This window comes from Podarcis cretensis (assembly GCF_951804945.1).
Source record: "Podarcis cretensis genome assembly, chromosome: 6".
Taxonomy (NCBI): domain Eukaryota; kingdom Metazoa; phylum Chordata; class Lepidosauria; order Squamata; family Lacertidae; genus Podarcis; species Podarcis cretensis.
In genome coordinates, this window is record NC_137175.1 from 58,219,417 (window position 1) to 58,244,902 (window position 25,486).

At 43.0% G+C, this 25,486-nt stretch overlaps 1 protein-coding gene across 4 annotated transcripts; it reads left to right on the top strand.

The window, feature by feature from the left end:
* The first annotated feature begins 892 nt into the window (after nucleotides 1-892).
* PODN (podocan) lies at nucleotides 893-23,659 on the top strand. Of its 4 annotated transcripts, none has more exons than XM_079980738.1 (12): nucleotides 895-1,037; nucleotides 1,888-2,046; nucleotides 4,879-5,147; nucleotides 6,212-6,305; nucleotides 8,970-9,034; nucleotides 11,843-11,952; nucleotides 12,949-13,105; nucleotides 14,001-14,116; nucleotides 15,330-15,987; nucleotides 19,978-20,126; nucleotides 21,402-21,616; nucleotides 22,983-23,659. In XM_079980738.1, exons 3-11 carry the CDS (start codon nucleotides 4,884-4,886, stop codon nucleotides 21,577-21,579), a joined length of 1,791 nt encoding a protein of 596 aa, XP_079836864.1. In that variant the 5' UTR covers nucleotides 895-1,037; nucleotides 1,888-2,046; nucleotides 4,879-4,883; the 3' UTR covers nucleotides 21,580-21,616; nucleotides 22,983-23,659. The 4 variants fall into 4 exon arrangements, with proteins under 4 accessions (XP_079836867.1, XP_079836864.1, XP_079836865.1 ...); XM_079980739.1 differs by having other exon boundaries at nucleotides 954-1,037; nucleotides 1,819-2,046; XM_079980740.1 differs by lacking the exon at nucleotides 1,888-2,046 and having other exon boundaries at nucleotides 958-1,037.
* The last annotated feature ends 1,827 nt before the right edge of the window (nucleotides 23,660-25,486 follow it).

Consider the following 25,486-nt stretch of genomic DNA (forward strand, 5'->3'; position numbering starts at 1 on the left):
AGATGCTTATAGGGGGAAGCAAGGCTGGCCCACAACATTTTACTGCCTGAGGTAAAATGGAAATCATGTAATGGCCCTGCCATCACTCCCTCCACACTTACATTATGCTCCTCGCTTTCTAGGCACAGGTCTGAGCACACACACCCCGGCGCTTTCCTCACAAAAGCCCGCTCTTTAATGCTAAATTGGAACAAATGGCAATTCGGGTTTCCCAAAGTAAGTGCTCAGATGCAGCACTTTGCAGCATGGACCTGTGCCTAGAAACATAGCACAAAATATAGTATGGATGAGCCCTTGGTTTGCCCATATTGAGGTGTGGGCAAGAGGAAGCTTAAAAATGCTGCTTGGGTTCAAAAAGTTTGAGAAATGCTTTTAAAGCAAATGCCAACTGAGGGCATCTTTTTCACGCACTTAGTATGATTAAGTCAGGTGTGGGGAACTGGCTAAGGCTATACTATACCAAATGTTTCCTTGTTTTGATTTAAGGCAGTGATGGCCAAACTTGGCCCTCCAGCTGTTTTGGGACTATAGTTCCCATCATCCCTGACCACTGGTCCTGTTAGCTAGGGATGATGGGAGTTGTAGTCCCAAAACAGCTGGAGGGCCAAGTTTGTCCATCACTGATTTAAGGCCTCCTTGCCCTCCAAACTCACCATACACGCTCTGTCTGTTTGTCTGTCTGTCTGTGTGTGTCTCTCTCTGTGTGTGTTTTCTGATACTGTTGCATGGGTGGTCCTGAGGTCATAGAGTTCAGAATAAACCTTAGATCTGAGTCATTTTGCATCAAGCAGCCAGTTTGCTTTAGACAAATATGCACTTCCCTCACACCAGCTTTTGGGAATAGTTTAATGGTCCAGAGGTGGATCCATTCCAGTTAAAGTAAGCCAAGATTCTGGGGGTGGGGAAGGTGGAGGGAGAGGAAACAATAAGACTTTAGTCTGAGCAAATGCTCATGTGAATTGGGAAAGGAAGACTGAGGAATTTTTGATGCCCAGCAAGGACCCAAAGGGGAGTGGTTTCCTGAAGACTTCTCACAGGTATGTTAAGGTTACAAGAGGGGAAATTATTTGTAGTGCATGGTGTCTTTTAATGCATGCTGTTTCTGTGAAAGAAATTTATTTCCCATTTCAATTTGCATGCTCTCTGGAAGTGCCGCTGTGACTGTGGCTCACAAATCATGTTACGTTACAGAGAAAACGTAGCTCTCCCATGGAAAAAATGACAATGTGGAGATAGTGCTTGCTGCTGATTATGGTATCCCAAAGAAAAAGTGGCAAAAACAGGTTAGGAGGGAAATGTCTCATGGAGGGGAATCCCAAGTTGCCTGAAGTCTCATATAATAAAGACCTGTCAGTATACCGAAAACCTAAAGGAAAGGGATAGGAGGAATGAATGAATGACATCTATTCCCTTTTTAAAATTCAAAAACAAAGAGAAAATATTGTGACACCTTAAAAACTAGCAAGAATATTACTTTATTCAGGCAACCCAAGTTGGGTAGCCACCAAAATGTAGAACCCAGAATTTGTCAGGCAAAAATGTCAAACAGTTCAGGAGGCAGGACTGTCGAGAAAACACACACTCTTTGAAACCCTTTGCTCCGTCCGCCTCATGTATAGATTTCTGCTTCCTCTCCTTTTCCTTGTTATTCCTACGAGTTGTGCTGATAAAAAGTGACTGGAAGTTTAATCTTTGTCCAAGCCACTGAATACATACAGCTATTAATTTCTCCCTCCTCTTCTGCCTCCTGCCCCCTCTTCCACTCTCTTCTCTTACATTTTCCCATATGGTGACTTTGGAAAATTCCTCTCTGCATAGGAAAGGACAGGAAATTCTCTTTGGGAGAGAGAGTTGCCTATTCCTCTCTCCCCCCCTCTCCCTTTCTAGTTCTGCTGATCACATCTGGAAAGGATCTGACTTGGGAAAGGGGGAAAGTGTTCGGCGCTTCGAGTGTGTAATTGACATGGCATGAGCAAGCAGAGCCTTTGGGGGGGCAACAAGAGAAACGCTTTTCTCCAGACACTCATCACTACCAGCTAAACAGAGGTGAGTTTTTGTTTTCTGCACTTTTTACTCTCTGACAATAGCATGACAACTTGGAGGGCAGAGAACAGCTTCCTCGATTTTTTGTTTTTGCCGCGGCTGCTTGAAAACTCGTTATGCACACCTAAACATGCATAACCTGCTAACTGGAGCATGTAATAGCACCTTACAGCAAGAGAGCCACAGGCACTGTGCATGTCTAATTGCTTTTTCTGGAAAACAACCCCTGAACCTTCCAAGCACTGCTGGGCACAGAATTCACCACCGGTGCTGCAGATACAGGGCTTTGGGAGGCAGAGATGCTATTCTGGACCTCAAAACAAAACCAGTATGTTTTGGCTTCTTAAGCAGAAGAAACTTTATACATCTCGCTTGCTGTACTTTGCTGAGACAGGCGCAGGATTTGAGCCAAACTTTGGTGGACTCTCTTCAGAGACAAAACCAAAGTGAGACAACAAACCTAGGATAAGTTTATGTAACAACTTAAAGAGGAGGGGGGAAACCCATCTTAAGGCTTTCTTCAAACTGCAAAAGAAATCAGAATAGCTTGCCGGGTTTGTCAGTCTTGCCAGCAGATTTTTTTTATCCCAAGTGTCTTTCTTTGGTACCGGAGTAGTGACTGCTACAAAAGCTCAAGACAGATTGATGTCAGTAGCATGGGTTCCTTCTAGCTTCATAGTGGTGTGGACCAGGAAAATCTCTGCCAGAAGGAAAACTGAATAATCGTTGTATGACTTTATACTCCAATAAAGCACACCTGTGGTCAAATGAGATGCTCCCACTTTAAAGTGAGTGCAATTGCCATCAAATACTCATCTGACACATTCAGAAATTTACAAATTTGTTGCAGCATACACAGTATGTCAGGAAGATACGCAGTAGTGGGTGTTGCACTCCCAGAAAAGGAAGTCATTTAAGGTTTGATGATAGAAACTGGATTGTGGACAACAAACAGCTTGGATCTGGTTCGTGAAACTTAGCCAGAACAAAATCCTCCTCTTTGGGGATATTCTGCAGACAATGGTTTAACTATTTGCTCTGTCACATGCTTACTGAGTTGTTATGGGCAAAAGCCTCTCTCTCTCTCTCTCTGAAAATGGAGAAAACAATAAACAGGGAAGTAACATGCAATTGTTTTGGTGGCATAGAATCACAGAATTGGAAGGTATCCTGAGGGTCCTCTAGTCCAACCCCCTGCAGTGCAGGAATCTCAATTAAAGCATATGTGACAGATGGCCATCTGTTGCACATGGTTGGATAAAGTTACAAGCTGAGTTACAGTAAGCCATGAGAATCAGAAGGTTGTATGAAAGGACTTACAGAAGAGGTGGGTTTCAAGGAAGAATTGGAAGAGGCGGCACCACCCAGGTGTTGGAACTGGAGGAGCAAAGCTCGCAGGCAGCAGGGATATATTAGGAATGTCAGTGAAAAAGAAAGATAATGCAGTGGCAAGGGCAAGGAGTTTGTGCTGGATCTGGGAACAGACAGGATGTTAGTGTAACGATTTAAGGAGTTGGGGACACGTGGCCAGAGTAATGAGAGGTGAATGATTTTGGGAACGAAGTGCAGGATACAGGTGAAGGGACCAAGGTGAGGCAATGCAAGACCAAATATAAGAATGCAGTAGCCTAGTCAAGAAAGATGCAGATCAGAGTGATTGCAAGGGAACAGATAGGATGCAATGCTGCAACAGGTGATGCAACACAACAAAAGCGAGTTTAGGGCAGCGTGACTGGTTCTGCCACACTGGGCTCTGAGCTAGGGGGCGCTGCAGGGTGTTGCTATGATGTGGATTGAGCAGAATGGAAGGTAAGGGGGTGCGTTCTGAATTTTGGCCTTACACAGGGTATTGCTGAAATTTGAAAGACCAAAGTCTGTTGCTGCAACACGCCGTGTCTGTGGCTTGAGTATGGAGAACAAAGGCAACAGGCCTGTTCAACAGGTTGAATGGCAACACTGTCAATTGATAAGGAAAGAATACAAGGAGTAGAGAAAATGGGAAGAAATGTGAGAATTTCAGTCTTGGACATACTGAGCTTCAAATGAGGAGGGTGTCACTTGTCAAATCCTAGTGCTGCAGCTATAAGAAAAACTGCAGCTGTCAACATTTCATCTTTTGCACAGCTGCTAAGGTAAAGAAGCTTTTTTGTTTTCTTTCTGGTGACCCCACTTGGGAAAGGGAGAAAGCTAAGCATCTTCTTCTTTTGCAATCGTCCTATGTCGACCTGTGACTTAGCACCAGGTTGGGGAATCTTTTCACCTCAGCCCTGAGGTCCCCAACTCCTGATGGCATCTGCAAAGCTGAACTGAGAAAGGAGATCCAAGCAAAGCTTGAAGTCCTGCTGGGATCAGCTAGACTAGATTTCCCATTCCAAAACTCCTAAACTCCAGAGTGTCTCCATGGTTTGGTAGCTCCTCAGTGGAAAGAATCCCAGTGGGGCTTGCATTTGGTGTCAAATTTCAAAAGCATTAAATACAAGCTCCACTTGCCAAGGGACAATCAGAAGTGCATTTTAAGACTTCTGACTGTTTCTTTGCAGGTGCAGTTGTATGTTGTCATAGATGGGGCGGGGTGGGCATGGCTTGGTGAAATGGCCTCACAGGCCAAATCAGAACCCACCGACCCCCAGGCATGATGGAGCCATTGGGCTGGAGGTCCCTTACCAGTGACATAGCAATTACGCCACACTTCCAAGCATTTAATCTTCAGGGTCTGGTAGTAAATGAATTTTCAGATGTCCGTATTCCTTTGTGCCATTGTAGAGGTTCAAGCCTACCTTTAAAAAGAGCTGCTATTAACTGATCCCCAACTCACTGATGTTTCCTTGATTTCAGTGGAAATGTACTTAAAGTTCGGGTCCCTGTTCCCTGTGCTATGGCTCCTGGCACTTAGCTCCAGCAGGATTCAAGCTCGGAAGAATGCAGACAGCAATGAGTTCCCAGAAGAGTCATCGGAACTAATCGACCCAGAACGTAATTCTTTGACTCCAGATTGTCCTAAAAAATGCACTTGCAATCCAGAAGGAATTGTGGATTGTGGAGGGTTTTCACTGAAAGAATTTCCCATAGATGTACCAGAATTGACAAGCCACCTTTCCTTACAGGTACTGTAAAACTAAACATGGACTGCAAACTGTTTGTGGGACCAGGCCCACAGTTTTCTTGTAGCTGTTTGTAATGATGTTTGTACAATACAGGGCCTAAAGCAAAGGTATCGAGTCTGGCTAAAAGAAAAGGTATTATGAAAATATTGATTTGTGGCCTATTTATGGAAGAGTGCAGTGTGAGCTAAGGCATTCTTAGCTTATTGTACTAGTCATACAGGGTGCTTCCAAATAGCCTGTTTACTGTACATTCATCCCGGTTTGTTTGCAGGGAGACAAGATGACAGCTATTTAATGAACATTCATTCTGACTTATTTGAAGGTTAGATAATGTAGCATCAAAGCAAGTGTTATAATACCTTTCCCAGTGTATTTCCCCATCACTTTTCTTATCGCAAAAAGTCCAATCTTTTGGGGAGACGGGGTTGCTGTGCAAGTCCTCCACATCCTCAATTTAACGTCATGTGAGTGTTGCTGTTGTCAGGCTGCAGGATTCAGTCTGGAAGTGCCCCCAGACACTGAGCTATATTATCAGTCAGGATACAAAATTCTGCACAAACATACGTTGTAAAATTCAGTAATCTTCCACATCCACTATGGCCTGCATCCCAAGAACTGCACAACTTGTCTGCATGCTTAAGGAATGCTTGGGCTTACATAATAGCCACCCACAATCCTCTTTTTGAGCTGAAGGGGGTTTTCAAAGCAGTTTGAAATAGGACATGGGTGTTTGCACTTCAAAAAGAAAATATTCATTTTTTAAAAATTCTGCGAGGGCACACCCAAGTTCTTGGGTGCCTCTAAAGCAACTCTTTGATTCTGGCCCATATGATTTGCCTGGTTCTGTCTTGTGCTCTCTCTCTGTGTTTGCTGCAGCACAAGCAAAAGCTTGTGCTCCAAAGCAGCTGCAGAAGGCTGAACAGCTCCATCCCACAAGTCCATTTTAGAGAGAAGCGACCCTGCCATTCAAATCCAGGTGAAGATTCTTGGAAGCGCCCTTTCGTTTCAATGGGAAATGTTCCAATGTGCCTCGAGGTCCTGATAAATCTTTTCACTTCTTTCAGAACAATCAGATAGAAGAAATCTTTCCAGAGGAGCTGGCACGTCTTTACAGGCTAGAAACACTCAACTTGCAAAATAATAGACTCACTTCCAAAGGTAAGCTGCAAAAATCCAGACTGGCCTCTTAACTCCTGATTCACTGTCTTTCATTGGACTAGGAGGAATGTTGATGCTTACCAATGACTAACACTGCATATCACCCACTAGGAGGAGTGAAATGCAATTTGATCCCCTCTTTCCTTGGCTTAAAGTAACTCTTGATAGTATTGTGAAGCCCTAATTTCCGGAACCTTATAAGTTTGGTGCTATGCACATGCATGATATGTAAAAGAGCTACGTACATACAGATATACAGAGAGAAGAGGGTGGGAAAGATAGAATGAAGGCAAACACTTTTGTGCATATTCAGAACTCAGTTATAGCTGGGGAGGAACACAGGTGGTGCTGTGGTGTTAAACCACCAAGCCTCTTGCTGATTGTAAGGTCGGCAGTTCGAATCCCTGCAACGTAGTGAGCTCCCATTGCTCTGTCCCTGCTCCTGCCAACCTAGCAGTTTGAAAGCATACCAGTGTGAGAAGATAAATAGGTGCTGCTGCGGCAGGAAGGTAAACGGCATTTCAATGCGCTCTGACACTCATCACGGTGACCCATTGCACCAGAAGTGATTTAGTTATGCTGGCCACATGACCCAGAAAGCTATCTGTGGACAAACGCCGGCTCCCCTGGCCTGAAAGCGGAGATGAGTGCCTCACCCCATAGTCAAATTTGACTGGACTTAACTGTCCAGGGGTTCTTTGCTTTTACCTCTACGGTGGCGCTGTGGGTTAAAGCCTCAGCGCCTAGGGCTTGCCGATCGAAAGGTCGGCGGTTCGAATCCCTGCGGCGGGGTGCGCTCCCGCTGCTCGGTCCCAGCACCTGCCAACCTAGCAGTTCGAAAGCACCTCCGGGTGCAAGTAGATAAATAGGGACCGCTTACCAGTGGGAAGGTAAACGGCGTTTCCGTGTGCGGCTCTGGCTCTGGCTCTGGCTCTGGCTCTGGCCAGAGCAGCGATGTCACGCTGGCCACGTGACCCGGAAGTGTCTCCGGACAGCGCTGGCCCCTGGCCTCTTAAGTGAGATGGGCGCACAACCCCAGAGTCTGTCAAGACTGGCCCGTACAGGCAGGGGTACCTTTACCTTTTATAGCAGGGGATGAAGATTGAAGGGATGTGGGTCACATAGAAGAAGTGGGTTTTGAGGAGGGGTTTGAAGTGGGGAGAGAGAGAGAGCACGTGCAGGGACTGTGGAGTTGTTTAAGGCAGGCAGAAGGCGGTTTGGGAACTTCTGGTAAGATCTCATTGAGACAAAATGAGGCACTTGCCTCAGGCAATGGTTGTGTTTGTGTGGATTTGCATTCCCAGCCTCCCTCCCCCTCACCCACTGGCCTTGCCAGACAGCTACTGCCTGCCCACACAGCTACTCACATTTTATATATGTAGTTCTGCAGAGCCATTCCCTGCTTTCCCCCTCTCTGCCACCACCATGGCCCCCACTTGCTCACCTCTTCCCCTCATTAACTGCTTTGCTGCTACTAATTTAGCACTGGCAGCATTGGCCATACCTCTGCTCCCTCTCCTGTTTGTCTTACTCTGAGGAAGGGCCGGGGATTATTCAGAGAAGGTGTTCTGGGCAAGATGGAGAAATCTCTATCCAAAGTTCTGATGGCGCAGGAAATCTGGGCCCTTCAGAGTGAGGCTGAGGGGAGGAAGAGCCAGAGGCAATAGCATGGCCACTGGTGCCAGCTCATTAGTGGTGGCAAAACAATTAACAAGGAAGCCAGGAAAGGAGCAGAGAGGGATGCTGGTGGAACACTTTGTGTTGCCTTTGTCTCTGGATGATTTGAAGCAGATTGACATAATTTTCAGAGGTCACATCCACACTATAGCTTAACTCTAACCGCACCCCTTCCCAAATTATGCTGCTGCAATTAAGAAATCTTGAGGAGAATCCAGGTGTGTGCTTATGTGTGTTCAAGTCTGGGACTGAAAACCAATTACCGGTAACAGTCCAAGCGTATGTTTGGAAGCACCTTGTTGCTTCCTTCTACGTGAAGGAAGCAACATTCCAAAAATTCAGTTGGTGGAGAAACTTCAGGTCTACGCTCTCAGTAAAAGCCTTTTACTGGAGACCACATTTAAGAGAATAGGAGACCTTTGGTTGTCTGTGGGCAGGCATTGCCAGATAGCATGGGCTTCATGTACATGTCGGTCTTTAGAGATCCATTGAAAATGCTTCACCACAAAAAGAAAATAGTACCCTGATTATGGACACAAGCACAAATGTTAACCTACAACAGCCTACTCTGCAGACCCTTAAAGGCTAAGTCTAATCCACATCTTTTGTAACGACTTGTTTTTATTTTGGGATGCAAGCATGCTCACAGCTAGTTCTATGTGTCAAAGAGGGCTTTGGGCTTATATTAGGGGCGCGGGTGGGGGGAGCTGCATAGGAAGCTACATTTTAAACTGAGGGGACTTTCAAAAGCAAATTGTAATCTGGAATGACCTGCTGCTCAAAACATGAAAGAAATTCTCACTGGAAATGGTGAAACCTTTGGGTGTGCCTAAAGTATCTCTTTGGGTTCCAACTTACGTAAAGATAAAAATTAAATACGAATCTGATATTTCTAGTCATTTTTTAAAGGGAAAGAATGATGATCATAGATTAAAATCCTTTAGTTGCTCATAGGGGTACTAATTGTCAAAATATTCCTATCTGAAGGACTTCCAGAAGAAATGTTTGACCAGCTGGAGAACTTGAATTACCTGTATCTTGCCAATAATCAGGTAAGCAAATGTGGTCTTACAAGAGCTGCTGTTGGTTATGTGTGTATGGACTGGGGACCAGGAACCCTTTTCAGCCAAGAGCCACATTCCCTCATGGGGAACCGTGGTGGGAGCAACAAATATTTCTTTTGTACTTATACTGTATTCCCAGGATTTTACACCCACACACCCCCATCTCCACCCAGGCAAATAAGAAGAGTGATGACATTTCAAGGCCACAAACTGGGCAGGCAAGAGCACACAAGGAGTGGGTGGAGCAAAATCAATGAGGGGTATGGCATGGGGTCTGGACAGAGAGGCCCAGAGGGTCACATTTGGCCCGAGCTGGAGGTTCCCCACCCTTGGTTGAGATAAACACTTCACCTAGTTTCTTCGTTTAGTATTGCTTGAGGAATTCATTATTTGCATGAACTGACTGATCCCAGAGAGACGAATGTGTGGATCTATGTCGCAATGCAATTCTTGGCTCGAAAAACATATAAAACTTATGAAATGCCCATTTCAGAACAAAATACATTTGGAAATGAATATTTTGTCAGAAAATATGTTGAAAAATACTTATTTAAATGCACACGTTTTAAAGTTAGAAATGCAGATGAATTCAGAAACAAGACAGAACGGACTTATGAAAAAGCACCTGTGAAATGGACATGAAAGAGACCAAATCATCCCTTTCTTCGTAACTAAAGAGTAGTTTGACAGTGGCTTGCTTTTCAACTGTATTCTTTTGGCTTAGAGTGTTAGAACTTTAAAGATGCAGTAGGGACCGTGACGTGCTACAGACAGACAGCAGTAAACAGTTTCATGGTGTTCCATAGCTGTGGCCACTGAAACTTCCATTTTCCACAGCACCGACTGTGTTGGTGTAGCAGTAGCTGATCATTGACAATCTGAGTGGTCATTGTATCAAAGGAAACTGCACTGACTCCACCAACTCTTTCAAATGAGTTTACCCTGTTGTGGGTTAGGTGCAGTATCAAACTGCTTCTCCAGTAACATCATGTCCTTTCCTCCCATTTACAGCAATTTTCCATGTAACAGTTTTGGCAGTGAACAGCTGCATAAAAGAAGAACATGAGCCAGGCTGTGACTAATATTCCAGAATGTTTCTGTCCAATTCCACACACACACACCCCAGCTCTATGTGATAAAATGGCCATTAACCTCCCTGTTCCTGCTGCAGAAGAAAATTTTGTCTGAATAATAGAAGCAAAACTTTGAAGATGGTATACACATGCAAACATAGCTTGGTAGCTTTACATATTCAGAACCACGGTGAACATACTGAGAACCAGGACACTGAAGTAAACAGTGCAGTAAAGCCAAGGCCCATACTTAGCATGAGGGCAAGGATATGCTGGAGACAGGGTGCTTTCATGAGGATCATGTACTGTTATGTGCTTGGCAACTTTGACTAGAAGACCACATATAAGGCTTGACGATAATATATATACCTATGCCAAATGGAAATAAAAATCTCTGTAGCAGGAAATCTAAAATTCATCTGAGAAAATGTAACTTCTGAAACAGTATTAGAAGTGGGACCTGCAACAAAATGTTGCAGCGTGGAGTGTTTCTGGTTGGGATGCCAGGCAGCCTGCCATGCCCTTCTCCTGGATTCCATTTCTGTCCCAAAATGTCAACCAGCATTCTGTGGAAACTGAGCATATTCAGTCTTCATTAGACTGTTTGGGGTGAATCACCCTCACCTCAGGGGTCCCCCCCCCTTTGAAATTGCTTTTGTACTTCTGTAAACCTTGGAGCTTCACTGAGCCTGCTGATACATTTTTTTTGGTAGTACCGTTTTGGCTGTGAAAGCAAAACATTAAAAGTTACATAAGCTGAACGTAAAAAAAAAAAAAAAAATAGTGGGAATATTGTACACACATTTGCAATTTGAATCTCCAGAATTTAATTCCCCAACTCATTGTTAATTTATTTATTTTTATTGGGTCTTTCCTGTTGATAATATATGTTAAAACTTAAAGCGATTCAGATCCAGTTCCCCAGCCTTGTGTTATTGGCAATGTTATTAAGTAATCACCTTGTCAAATACAGTATGGTACTAAAATCTTAAAACTAACAGGATTCATAAGTAGGAATTTTGAAAATAAACCACATTAGAAGAGCACACATTTAAATTTTCCGCAAGCAAATTTGTATTAAAAGCATATTCTCTCTGAATAATTTTATTTCTTTCACAATGTTTTTCCTCTGTTCTGTACAATGCTCAGCTTCCAACAGACACTAAATAAATATTGAATAATATATTCATAGTTTGTCCATTACAATCCAACATGCCTGCAGACAAGGTTACAGCTCACAAAGTAAAACCTGTGTCTTTCAAAGATAGCGTGAGAAGAAGTACCCTTCAGAAATTTGATGAAAACTCAGAGGGGGAGCCTGTCATATACTCTTGTTTTCTCATGAGATTTTTCCAGGAAAGGTCACTGAACTATTTCTTGAAAGGATTATAAATGTAGCATAACATTTATTTACTCTCTGAATTCACTATTTCCCCCCAATATTAACAAAACAAAATATGTCTCAATACAAACAAAACTCCTTCCAGGGATGCTGAAACAAAAAATTAACTGTTTCCTACAGTGTTTACTTATATTTGTGAGGAAGACAGAAATCCTCACTGCTGTGAGGGAGCTCCACTTTTTGGAGCTTGACCTTGTTAGGTTTCCTCATTGAAACAAATAGCCTGATAATCTTTTGTTGCAAAACTGGCAATGGTGGCGGTTTGAAGCCTTGTGTCTCAGACCACAATATCCTCTTCTGGCACCATATTTTGTTTTCCAGCTCACGGCGGCTCCGAAATGCCTCCCGAGGACCTTGATCAGTGCTGATTTTGCAGCCAATAATCTCACTAAGATTTATGAGCTCACATTCGGACAGAAGCCAAACCTGAGGTAAACAGAGGGGTTAAGAGGCAACTGTAAGAGGGAGAATGTCATACTGCTTCTGTGGCAGATGGGGGAAGCAATTGTTTAGTAAAAACCACTTGCGGCCTACAAATTGTAGCCGGAGGAAGAGAATTGTTTATCTTTGAAGACAAATTAATTCTGGTGGCTTCTGCTGGATGTCGTTTGCATGCAAATAGCAATTGTGCTGGAAAGTGTCTCAGAATACTGTAACAGAAATTCAGCTCATTGGTTTTGTGGTCGGTTTGTTCAGGAGTAGAGGTTCCCAACATCACCCCTCAAAGATTTGCTAGCGAATACTTCATAAACAAGAATAAGGAAGACTACATAGATCAGGTATATGGCCCAGCATTTGCTGGACTGTAGCACACATCATGCCTGATCATTGGCCATGCTGGCTGAGACTGATGGGTACAACAACATTTGGAGGACCACATTTTCTCTATCTAGTAATGAACTTTGATACAGAATTCTCCTCCACAATTTATAGTTGAGGTTACCTTCTGTTTAGGGAGTTTGGTTGGGGGGGGGGGGTTAAAGCTTTCTATTGGGACTGCGGCAGGAATAAAAAAACTAGGTGAGTATCAGAGCTTCAGTCTTATGTAGTCTTTAAGGTTCAGGATCTGAAGGAATAAAACTAGTGGATCATAATGAAAAGCAATGAGTGGCTCCTTAGGAGGCCTCAGGGCTCTCAGTACTCCAGCAACCAGGGCGGGTTAGTAGCCCCACATCCAAAAGGATGGCAATAGGTAGCAGTCATCAGCCTGTATTTAAGGCAAGGGCAGGAAACATGACCTGGGGGCTCAGCCCAGCCCCCCTAGGTTTCCCATCTGCACCCTCACAATTGATCGCAAGGCTCAACAAGGTGAGGAGGAGCTCCTGATCAACAGTTTTTAGAGGTCATTTTCAGAAAACATTATGAAACAAAACCAAGTAGCTATATCTGTACTTATTCCCAACTTAGTCTATTTCCCTTTCCGGTAGGTCAGTGTACCTTCACAACAATAAACTGGAAGATGCTGGGTTACCAGAAAGCATGTTCAATGGTTCTGATAATGTGGAGGTCTTGATCATGTCCAGCAATTTCTTAAAATACGTTCCAAAGAATTTACCATCAGCACTGTATAAACTACATCTAAAGGTAAAATGACAGTTCTATTACAGTAGTTTTTCTCCTTGGGGATGGGATTGTGTTTCTTTACATAGCAGGAACTCACACTTTGCAAATCTGATTCCTTTGAAATCATCACATGTCTATCTAGCTGTCGGTCTGTTTTTCTGTCTATCATGTTTGTGGGTTGTGCTCTCTGCCCAAGAGTATCTGAGGTATTCTGTGGCTAGGAGTGCTTATGCCCAGTGTAGGCTTGTTTGCCGGCTACAGCCATTCCTGGACTGGCATAGCCTGGCCTCAGCTGTGCACAATCTAGTGACCTGCTTTGACTACTTTATGCACTTTACATGGGGCTACCCTTGAAGGCTGTCTAGAGGCTGCAGCTAGTAGCTGTCAGCTAGCGTAGAATGCAGTTGCTATGCTGGAAAGTGGGGTACTTCAATGGGACCATGTGACACAGGTCCTGAAAGCACTGTACTGGCCAAATTCAAGGGGTCAGTACTAGCATATAAATCTTCATCATCATCATCAACTTCCACAAATTGCTTGGGACCCAAGTAGCTAAAATAGCACCTTTCCCAATATCAACCACCTCAGACCCTACAACTGGCAGAGAAGGCCTTGCTGGTAGTACCGCCACTAGAGGCTGCCCAGTTGACGCTGACCTGTAACAGGGCCTTTTCAGTGGTGGTTCCCCAGTTGTGGAATGCCCTCCCTAGTGAGGTGCATCTGTCTCCATCATTATTAATTTTCAGAAGGAATTTGAAAACATTTCTATTTATCCAGGCATTTGTTAGCTGCAGAAAACTGTTTTTGGCAACTCTAATATCACTGTACCACCTCAGAGATGTCCACCCTGTACTTTGAGGACTATGATGTTAGGATGAACAAACTCATAATCTACTTCCTGTGTTTCTTATGGCAGAACAACAAATTGGAGAAGATTCCTAAAGGAGCGTTTAGTGAGCTTTCAGGACTTCGAGAGCTGTATTTGCAGAACAACAAACTGACAAATGAGGGCATGGACAATGAAACCTTTTGGTGAGCCTGTTAATTTCTTTAGTGGATGTCAGCCACATGTTGCCTTACAGCTATTCTATTTTTTTAATAATTTGTCAACACATTAAGAACAATTACAACACATCCAATTTCCTATAAGCTGTGTTTTTGTGATATTATGGAGTACTGCCACCTCTTCTTTCTTTGCTGCCCAAGGCATCCATTTTGTGCTGGCACGCACAACGTTATTATCAACATATGATCATTGACACTTTTTTTTTTAATACCCAAAACAGGGCTGCATATGAGAATAACTTTTCCTCTATTTTTGTTAGACACTGCAATTGAATTGACTCAGAAATCGATTAAGTTATCTCTGAAAACAACTGTTCATTTTGTGAGCCAATGCAAAGCTTGGAAAATAATCCCACACTCTATGCTTCCAAGCACCCAGAATCAAACTCTGATTTTGTTTCCTAGTTTAGAGTTGACGATTAAACCACAGTTTCCTGACTGGGATATAAAGGGAAACTATGGCTTAATGACTATGGAGGTCTTTCAGTAGATCATATGAGTAGTTAGAGGAGGGAGCATAAATGTTTTTGCAGAACACTTAAGTTCAAATGAAAAGCTACTAAGTTGTTAGGTTAGGCTATAAAGTGGAGGTGGGTCTAGTTTTATCATTAAATGGAACATGTGGAAGATATGAGCAAAACTCACCTCCCCCCCTTGCCTCCCCCTCTCCATGTTCTAGCTGCTTGAAGATTTTTTTCATAGCTGTCTCACTTCCAGTATTGGAACAGTAATGGGTGTGACAAATTTAAGCAGCGATGTAAGGTAGGATCCTTGGTGCGACAATGATTTGCAAGCTCAGTGGGTAGGAAATATAGAGCAAGAGGCTCAATAGATTTATACAAAGGGTAGGGATCATGTTTGTACCCCAGATCAGGAGTAGCCAAAGTGATATGCTCCAGATGTTGTTGGATTACAACGCCCATCATTCCCGACTGTTGGCCATGCTATCTGGGGCTGATGGAACCCAACAATTGGCTAATCTTTCTTCTGATATTGTTAGACCCCATCTTACATCAACCCCAGCAAGCTTGCCTAAAACTAAAAGGTCAAGGATGGTGAGAGATGGAGCCCAGCAACAGCTGGAAGGGCACAAGTTTCTCACCCCACTTTATAGATTTCAATTCATTTTTTAAAAAAATGTTTAACTAAGAACATTCATTTCACCCCTTTTTCTTCCAAGGAAACTTTCAAGCCTTGAGTACCTGGATTTGTCCAGCAATAACCTTTCCCAGATCCCAAGTGGCTTACCTCGAAACATCGTCCTTCTCCACCTAGAGAAGAATGCAATTAAGTCAATAGGCAGGGATGTCTTGACCCAGATCAAGAACCTGGAATACCTTCTGCTTCACAATAACAAGTTGAAGGCCCGGGGGATCCACCCTCAGGCTTTCCATGGCCTGAAGAAGTTACACACAGTCCACTTGTACAACAACCAGCTGGAAAAGATCCCCAGTGGGCTGCCCAGACGGGTTAAAACTCTTATGATTCTTCACAACCAGATATCGGAAATTAACAGAAATGATTTTGCTACCACTTATTTTATGGAGGAGCTAAACCTTAGTTACAATAAGATCACCAGCTCACAAATTCATCGAGAGGCTTTCCGTAAGCTGAGGCTACTGAAATCTTTGGATCTTTCAGGCAATAATCTCCATACCATGCCTTACGGCTTCCCGAAGAACCTGCTAAGCCTGAAACTGAAAGTGAATGAGATCAGCTCTATTCCCAGGCGCACGTTATCTGGGATGTCAAAGCTGCAGGAGCTGTATTTGAGCAACAACAAATTGAAAGTCGGTTCAATATACAGTGGGTCGTGGCAGGATCTCACCAGTCTCAAGGTACAAGCATATCACTGATATTGTGCGACTCTTTCATTTAGACATAAACACAGAAAAAAGTCATTACATCAGCAAAGAAATCCAACTTCCGTAATTGAAATAGATTTTGCAGACAGAAGGAATTGTGCAAGTATACTTACTATGAAAAGAAAAGGAAGTAGAATGTTGTGTTATTTCACCACAGAATCTGGAAGCTTGGGGCAAGATCTAAGGGCAGTACATAAAGGCATAGGTGTGTTGAGATGCAAAAAAATGGGTGGCAAGAATTATAAAGAGACAAACAGTTGGTGTTGTACAATAGCATTTCAAAGAGAGATTTTCAAGGCCTCCAGTTTGTTTTATGAGACTAGCAATTATATGATTAACAGTACATGCAAATGAGTTTTCAAGTGTAATAATTTAAATTTGGAATTGGTTTGAGGTAATGGACTTCATTTGCAGAAGTACACAGTTTTCAGCTAAGATTGTGAATCTCTGGATCAGAGTGAACACTGTGTGTAAAACTCAAGGAAATGGAAACAGGGAACTGGGAAATATTTATCTCCTCTGATCTGAAGATTGGTCCAAATGGGCTAGTTACAGATGTAAGAAATTCTACCAGGATGGCATAGTATTGGTGCAGAAAAGCTATATGTTTTGGAAGTTGGTTTTCAGATGGGATGTTGGAGAATTCCATCAGAAACAAGAGTGGAAATCCCCACAGTTTGCATGTTCATTTGAGGTTAGAAACAGAAATCACGTAAGTGAATATGAGCAGTGTTCAGTGTCATTGGGTTTTTCTGTACACAAATGTTACGTACATTATTACATTATTTGCTGTATAGTGTTTGTCATTTACCTTCCAATGAAATGCATTTAAATTAATTATGTAATTAATTTCCTAAGTTTTGGCCACAGCAGATAGTGAGACAAATAATAACATAGAGTTTAGTGAAAGCTGAACTGTAGTGCAAAGGAAACAGTGCTGACTGCAATGAACCCAGGATGGGACAGAAGTCACTGCCTCCTTACACCTCTACTTTTCACTCAGATGACAAGCCTGTAGAGCTGTTTCCAGATATGAAAAGAAGAAAAATATCAGAAGTTTTCTCAGGAAAAGGTGTCTTCAGAGATATTTAAGTTCAGCTCTAGAACCTACTGGTTTCCTGAGACAGGATGGTCAATGGAAGACTCCAGCATCTGCACAGATTTCTTATGTTGCTCTTCCATAAAGATCTATTGAGAAGGTCTTACTGGCATAAAGTTTAGAGAACCAGAGTTATATGAAAATACATTCTTGGTGGCTGCTTCACAGCCATTAAACTCTCCTGGAGACCCCCCAGATTCTGAACCTGAGCTTTTTGGGGAAGCATTGTCTGTAACTTTGGTTAAAACGGTAGAGAGGAGGGCATATGTTAAAATGGCTCACACGCTAGGCTCTGTAGTTCATTAAAACACACACACACACACACACACACACACACACACACACACACACACAAAACTTTGTGGTCTTGCAATCTATATTAAAAAGTTAGTGGTTATTGAAGATGCAGATTATTACACTGCCCCACCCCCACCCCTGCCAGATGAGACAGGTGAGAAACAGTAAGTTAATGAATATGGGTTTAGGTGTCAACCATGGGTTTTATTATTATTTATTTTGCCTTTTAAACAATGCTTTTCTTGGCTCCAGTTGGGACCAAAAAGCAAAAGTGCCCAAGTGGCATATTTAGCCAGAAACTGGCTGAACTAGTTTTTCATAGAAAGATGTTTTTGCGTGATTTCCAGCTCTGTTTCTCCAAAGCCAAATATATTGAGTAATCTTGGTGTGAGAGCTTGAACTTCTGGCTGCTTCTCCAGTCTGCTGATTCCAGTCTGGAATGTTCTTCAGCAAGGCAGACTCCTTTAATTATATAAATTTAATATTTAGCTCATTTTCTTTTGAGTAAGGCCCTGTAGGAATTGGGGGAAATTGGGGGGAATTGGAGCACTGCCTTTTGCAGAGCTTTGCTTTGCCTATACCCATAGGATTTGGAGGGGGGAATTGTTTGTTTAATAAATTTCTGAGAAGACAGACAATGACACCGTTTAAAGAATGACGCTTGTTCTAAGAACAGGAGCAATTTTTAAGCCCCCAAAGATCTGCTCACTCGACACTTTCCCAGACTGAGGGTGGATTTTTCATGATCACAATCATTTAACATCACCAGTCCTGAAAAAAATCAGCCTGGGAGGAATTCAGCATTGCTCTATGTGTAAATCATTATGTCAGTGCAAACATTTCAGCTTGCTAGGTGGAATTATCTCCCCATGGGCTGTTCCTTTTTTCTTATTAATATATACATAAATACACACACACACACACACACATTGGATATTCATTTAATTCCTGATGTTCATCATAAATTTTATATTAACTTGAACCTTGCATAGCCTATGATGTAAGTTAATTGGAGTTGAATTACCATACGATCAATGCTAATGTTGGCTAATGGCTAACTTCATCACCTCAACAGTCAATCAATGAGGCAGAAGTTAAAGTGAATACACATTTCAGCTGTACCCACTTAGCAGACAGTTAAGATCAAACTTTGACGGTGGTGGTAGCTGACTAAAAATATAAGAAAAAATGTAATAATGTTAACAATAGTCTAAAAATAAAAATACATCTGATATTGAGACAATCTGCAGGAAGTCACTGAAAGCAAGACCACTTCACAAAGATAGAAAGTAAGCAAACTCTGGGCTGGTTGAGTCCTCAGCCCACTTGTAGCACATTTCGCCACCATCTCTACACCTCACAGAGCTGCAATTCCTTTCCCTCCTCCCCACTTTAGCAAACTACAGTTCCCAGGATTCTTTAGGGGAAGTCATGGACTTTAAATGTATGGTGTATATGCAGACTTAGACTTACTTGCAAGTAAACAAGTGTTTTCTTCTATAATAACATTTGTTTCTCTGTAAAAATGCTTCATGCAAGTATGTGAATTGTGCTCTTCATGAACGACTTAACTGGCCCAGGCTGGAGAGGTTACTGTGAGACAGTTCACTCAGGAGGTTAGTACAGTGGTACCTCGGGTTAAGAACTTAATTCGTTCCGGACGTCCGTTCTTAACCTGAAACTGTTCTTAACCTGAAGCACCACTTTAGCTAATGGGACCTCCTGCTGCTGCCGCGCCACCAGAGCACGATTTCTGTTCTCATCCTGAAGCAAAGTTCTTAACCCGAGGTACTATTTCTGGGTTAGTGGAGTCTGTAACCTGAAGCGTCTGTAATCTGAAGCGTCTGTAACCTGACGTACCACTGTATCTGTGTTTGGAGAATATTCAAGTTTTTGCCTGGGGAAAAGCCCTTCAAGTCCACAGTAGGAGCAATCAAACTTCAAATGCATAGTTTGAAGTCACAAGTCACTAGGCGATTCTCTTCCCTGTGCCCTAATCACGTGTCCAGAATTCTGAGAATTCTCAGAATTCTGAGCATCAAATGCCAAACACTGTTGTGCGTGCTGCAGATTCAACAGCAGCTGCAGCTGTTACTGTTCAGCTGGCTAGGCTGTCAGAACAAAGCTACAGGAAATGGGCCAAGAGGAAGAAAGCTGATGCAGAGGCAACCAAGGAGGGAAGCTGGGACCGCTGCTCACTTGTTGCTATAGCCACATTTCAATACAAATGTCCAACATTAGGTGGGCCAAAAGGAAGGGTAATTGATTAGGATGAGAGACTTCCCTAGGAATAGGGGAGAAATCCATTTCAGTTCACACTTAAAGGCGACCTTACCTAATTTGTGCTTTCCAAAACAATACACACAATGCTTGTTTTGCATGGGGGTTACGTTCCAGACCCTGTGCGTGTTGGCAGAACCTGCATAAAGAGTTCTTGCTTACACAAATTTCAAGTGCCTAGGTACTCAACATTTTTGTACAGTATAATCAATCTAGCCCATTTCAAAGCAAACTGATTTCCATTAATTACTTTCAACTAATGTTGTGCTCTCTGTTTTTCCTTTCAGATATTAGACATAGCTGGCAATCAGCTGACTTCTATTCCATCCGATTTGCCAGAATCTCTAGAGTATCTGTACCTCCAGAGCAACAAGATTACCACAGTGCCAGAGGATGCCTTTGAATCCACACCCAACATAAAGGGAATTTATCTCAGGTTTGTAGTCCAGAAGAAAGGCTCCCCTGCCTGACCGAGATGCATCCAGTCAAGGGCAAGGCTGAGAAAACTCTTCTTTGGAACACCTAAAGTGTTTAGACAGGCCTGGTGGGATTTGTTGCATGTTAAATTGAACAACGGCATACCACCCACTCAGTGTTGTATCTAAAATTATCATTAAGAGTCTCCTCTGTTTTATAAGCGGTTGATTATGTGGCATGAGGAGATGCAATTCAAGAAGTCTAAAGCCCTCTTGGTCATGCAGAACCTAGCTGTGTGATTGTTGAATTCTGGCCATAGCCCTTTGCAGGTAACCAGAGTACAAATGACCAACGATCCAAACATTCAGATTACTTTTGCTAATCCAGATGTGAACATAAGGAGAGTTCTACTGGATCAGACCAAAATTCGATCTAGCCCAGGATTGTGCTTTCAGAAGTGGCCAACTAGATGCCTATGGGAAGCCTATAAGCAGAACATGAGCATGATAGCAGTCTCTGAATCATAGGTAAAGGTAAAGGGACCCCTGACCATATAGGTCCAGGCCATATAGGTCCAGACCGACTCTGGGGTTGCAGCACTCATCTTGCTTTATTGGCCAAGGGAGCCGGCGTACAGCTTCCGGGTCATGTGGCCAGCATGACTATGCTGCTTCTGGCAAACCAGAGCAGCGCATGGAAACACTGTTTACCTTCCCACTGGAGCGGTACCTATTTATCTACTTGCACTTTGACGTGCTTTCGAACTGCTAGATTGGCAGGAGCAGGGACCGAGCAATGGGAGCTCACCCCGTCGCAGGGATTCAAACCGCCGACCTTCTGATCGGCAAGCCCTAGGCTCTGTAGCTTAACCCACAGCGCCACCCGCGTCCCTAATCATGTTCTGCAGCAACTGGTATCCAGATGCATTCTGAATCATGACTAGTCAACCAAGTTGGGAGCCATCACTAAATTTTGCGAACTGTCTCGGAGACTAGATGGATTGTCCAGAAGGTGGATTGGGATCTACTGGTAGATCTTTGGGTTAATAACAGTTTGATTATGATGGAACAACCTCCCCCCTCACTCCTCCTGCATGTGTTCTCCTGGTGGTTCTCCTGACGTCCCCACAGCTGATTGAGGGGACTTGGGGGTGAGGAGAATTGTACAAACAGGAGCACTTGCACTGGCTCCGGCTAGTGGGACTACTTAGTTGAATCCAGCCCCTGGAGAGAGCCCTATTTGCAACCCTGGGGTTAAGTTCCAACACCAGAAACTCTCTCTTTTTATCTTCAAGGTTTAACAAGATTGCATTCAATGCAGTAAAAGAAAGCACATTCCAGAGGCTGAAACATCTACAGGTGTTGGACATAGAAGGAAACTTTGAATTCAGCGACCCTTTGAAGAATAGGGACCATTCGGAGGAGGAAATGGAAGAGGAGGAGGAAGAGGAAGAACAGGAGGTTGAAGAATAATGAAGATAAACTTCGATTGAACCAAGTGTATCACATGGTAGAAAATTACTTTCAATGCTTTTCTAGTTATACTGTCTCTTTACACAACCTGCTTTTCTATGGCACCCCCAGCCTGTACACAAAATAATATTTGTGACCCAATTCTGTTAGTGGTTGGGTTGACAGATAAATATATATGTAGGTACATGAATGTGTGCTGGTACAATGACAGAAGTGGATACATCACCAGGTGACCAAGTGTTGCATAGGGATAGCAATATGTGCCCCAGCAGTAATGCCTAATCCCTTGTGGCTTTCTGGAATGGCACAGTTAACTCACACATGGTGCTTGTATGTTTGCTGTAGTTACATCAGTTTTCATTCCTGATCCTGTAGCTCAGGTGTACTTTCAGTTCATAACCACTGTGGGATAGCATTATTCCTATATGAATGTGTCCTGGGAGCATAGAAAACAGTCTCTCTGTGGCTGTCTCTATGTACTGGCCATACTTGCAACGGCACATAAAGAGGTATTTCTGTGGCTGCTGTGCAGCATAAAATGTAAGAAGCTGTGGTCTCCTGAATCAAATGAACCTTTGGTCCATCTAGCTCAGTGCTGTCTACACTGATTGGCAGCAGCTCTCCAGTATTTTTGAAAGGAGTTTCTCTGGCATATAGCTGGAGATGTCAGGAATTCAACCTGAGCCTTTGGGCATGCAAGTGCTCTACCACTAAGCTATAGTCCTTTCCCAGTTTTTAACACTTCTTTTTTTCCAAAGGCCTGTAAAAGCCCGAGTCTGGGGATTATTTGGAAGACTCGTTTTTATTCAAGCTTTTATTTAAAATGAGATTCTTAAGCCCTTTGCTTCTGATTTCCTTGTTACTAACCACCTTGGATATCTGGGTAAAGGTAAAGGTAAAGGGACCCCTGACCATTAGGTCCTGTCGTGGCCGACTCTGGGGTTGCAGCGCTCATCTCGCTTTATGGAGCATGACTAAGCTGCTTCTGGCGAGCCAGAGCAGCGCACGGAAACGCCATTTACCTTCCCGCTGGAGCGGTACCTATTTATCTACTTGCACTTTGATGTGCTTTTGAACTGCTAGGTTGGCAGGAGCAGGGACCGAGCAATGGGAGCTCACCCCGTCGTGGGGATTTGAACCGCCAACCTTCTGATCGGCAAGTCCTAGGCTCTGTGGTTTAACCCACAGCGCCACTCGTGTCCCGGATAACTGGATAGAGCAGGCTTTATAAAATCTAAACGACTACATTTCTGCCTTGAGTTCTGATTCTTTGCTTAAGTTCTTGACTGCATTTTGAAAGGTAGCTGCCAGCGTTACGAACTGGGATAAAAATAAATGAATAATGAGCTGGGATGAACATGCAACAAATACATGATTAAAATTTTGATTCTCATGTTTTTCAGGAACTCCTTCAGCAAAGCGGCATGCATCCCTGTGTTTATGTATCTATATATATCTGTATCTCCATAGATATACAGAGAGCAAACAGTGCAATGAATTTCATGCAGGCGGTTGGCTCATGTGATGGTGCTTGGCCAGGCCAGCTGAAGAGAGTCTGCTCATGTTGGGGGATGACCCCCAAGGGCCACCCCATGTCTTATACTTCATCTTGTCCAAGTACTTTCTGGATCATCAGGGATTCTGGGGAAATTTTCAAAAGCTGGCTTTTGTTCCCCTTCTTTCACTTCTCTCACAGTTTTCCTATGCAAATGAAAACGAAACTCTTTAAAGCAAGTTCCCTCAAACAGTGTTTCTGTGTCACTGCATTTCAATGAACCACTGCACTCAGTGATGGGAGAAGGGAAAGCATCCCGTGTGGTTTTGTTTTGTAGAACAACCTGAAGCATCTCAGAACCATCAGATAGCAATAAGACTGACTTACCACACTGGACATTTCTGTCCCCTTTTTTGGTTCAGTTCAGTATGTATATTTGGATTAAGAAAGAAATCCTATTACGGCTGGATCCCATATATAATTTATCCCCATTCCCAAAGCCTGCAATATGCACCCACCTTTATGAAGGTTTAAAATATCAAATTATTATGTTTTGTGAAAATTAAAATATATTTTTGCCTTTGAGAGATTTGTTCCTTTGTGTGTGTGGGTGCTGGGTGGTTGCTAATATGCCTTGGACAAAGGAAATTATATGGACATATAAAGTTGGTCCATCTAACCAACTTTATTGGTCTTCAGTTAGTGGGTCGGGACCTACCACTGGATTACAGTCTTGCCTAAGGCGGGTCACAACAACACTATACAAATATAGGATAAAGAGAAGTGGATCCTCAAGTACATTTTTGGAATGTACCTCTCCCTACTTTTTCTTTAAGAAATATTGTCTTTGATGCCTCTTCTCATTTGGGTTCTCAGCTTCCACACATGGGCACACACTGAGAAACAGTGTTTGTTGACAAATCATGTCTTACGTTAGCTTGTTCAGGCTGTCTAACAAATGGGTAGATCCACACCATCCATGCAGAGCACATTCAAAGCCCATGACTTGCCCCATAGAATCCTGGGAACTGTAATTTCTCCTTCACCAGGCAACAGTTCCCAGCAGCCGTAAGAGAACTACAGGATCCTTTGGGGAAAGTCATGTGGTTTAAATGTGTGTTGAATGTGCATGTGACTATAACTGTGGAAATCTGATTTTACAGTAGAGAGTTCTTTCTTTTTACCGCTCACAACCTTATTTGAAGTTCCTGTGCACAATTTCATACACACACACACACACACACACACACACACACATATAGGTGTTTCCCCTCCTTTCTTCCCAAACACAGTTTAGCTTTTTACATCTCTTGACTAGTGGATAAGCAGCACTGTTTCTGTTGGGGCTTAGCAAAGAGCTTGGAACAAGAGGAGCATTTGAAATCCAGAAAGAGAAGTTTCTAACTGTAGACCAGCAGGGAAAACACCTGATAAAAATCTGTGCCAACCAACCTTGCCAATAAATCTTGAATTTAGGATGGCCAGCTACTTCCTTCCCAACCTGGGCCTCTCCAAATGATCATGTTATTGCACAATGCAAATGCAGCTGTTACTCAATTGACCAAAGGATATGGGGAGGGGTGGAGGGGGGTGTTTCTGTTGTAGGGACGCCTCATGTTTCTTAACCCTTTAACTGTAATATTTTCTTTAGGGAATGTAATATCTGCTTGCAACTACAGAACCACTTGCAATCTCTGAAGGGCAGGGTAGAATGTGGGTGCAAAGTTTCATTTTGATGAGTTTCAGTGATACCACCAGTGCACTATTTCAACATTTTGATGCACATGGTCACAGATTATGGGAATTGTGGCCCAAAACATCTGGAGGACAGCATGTTAGCTGCTCCTGTGCTATATTTCAGCTCAGTAGTAAAATCCCCGCTGCTTTTTCCTTAAATTCACCAAAATGTTCACTATGTGTGTAAGTGTGTGTGTGTTTGTTTAGACTTTGGGCTCCAGACAACCACTTTATTGAGCATTCAACCTGATTTGTTTGCACAATGCTTATGTGGTGGTTAGACTCTATCTAGTCTTTATTGAGGACTGATTTTGATTTGTTTCGCAGGACAGTTATTCATCCAGCATCCATCCAGATCTGCAGGGTGTGTTCACATCTCTCTCTTAATCATTAGTTTATCTCACACATTTCACTTTCACTTGCATTTTTTTTTAAAGCAAATTTGCTGAGCTAGGACAAGAGTGCTTTAATTATGCCAGCCTAAAAGTTTGACATGCACTTGAATTCTTCCTGTAAAGTACCAACATCCTGGAGACACCCATACATAGTGATAGACCTCTATGTACATCTTGTTTCTTCTCTGTGTGTCACATGTAGCCTAGATATCTTTAGCAGCCACAAAGAATACTCCACAACTTGATCCCAAAGTCCCTTAAGTTAAGCCCAAAAGAGAAG

Excerpts from the sequence above, each read along its gene's own strand:
- PODN (XM_079980738.1), top strand. The coding sequence starts at position 4,884 with ATGTACTTAAAGTTCGGGTCCCTGTTCCCTGTGCTATGGCTCCTGGCA. Across the intron at positions 6,306-8,969 it reads TAATAGACTCACTTCCAAAG|GACTTCCAGAAGAAATGTTT; the intron begins GTAAGCTGCAAA and ends TCCTATCTGAAG. Across the intron at positions 14,117-15,329 it reads ATGGACAATGAAACCTTTTG|GAAACTTTCAAGCCTTGAGT; the intron begins GTGAGCCTGTTA and ends TTTTCTTCCAAG.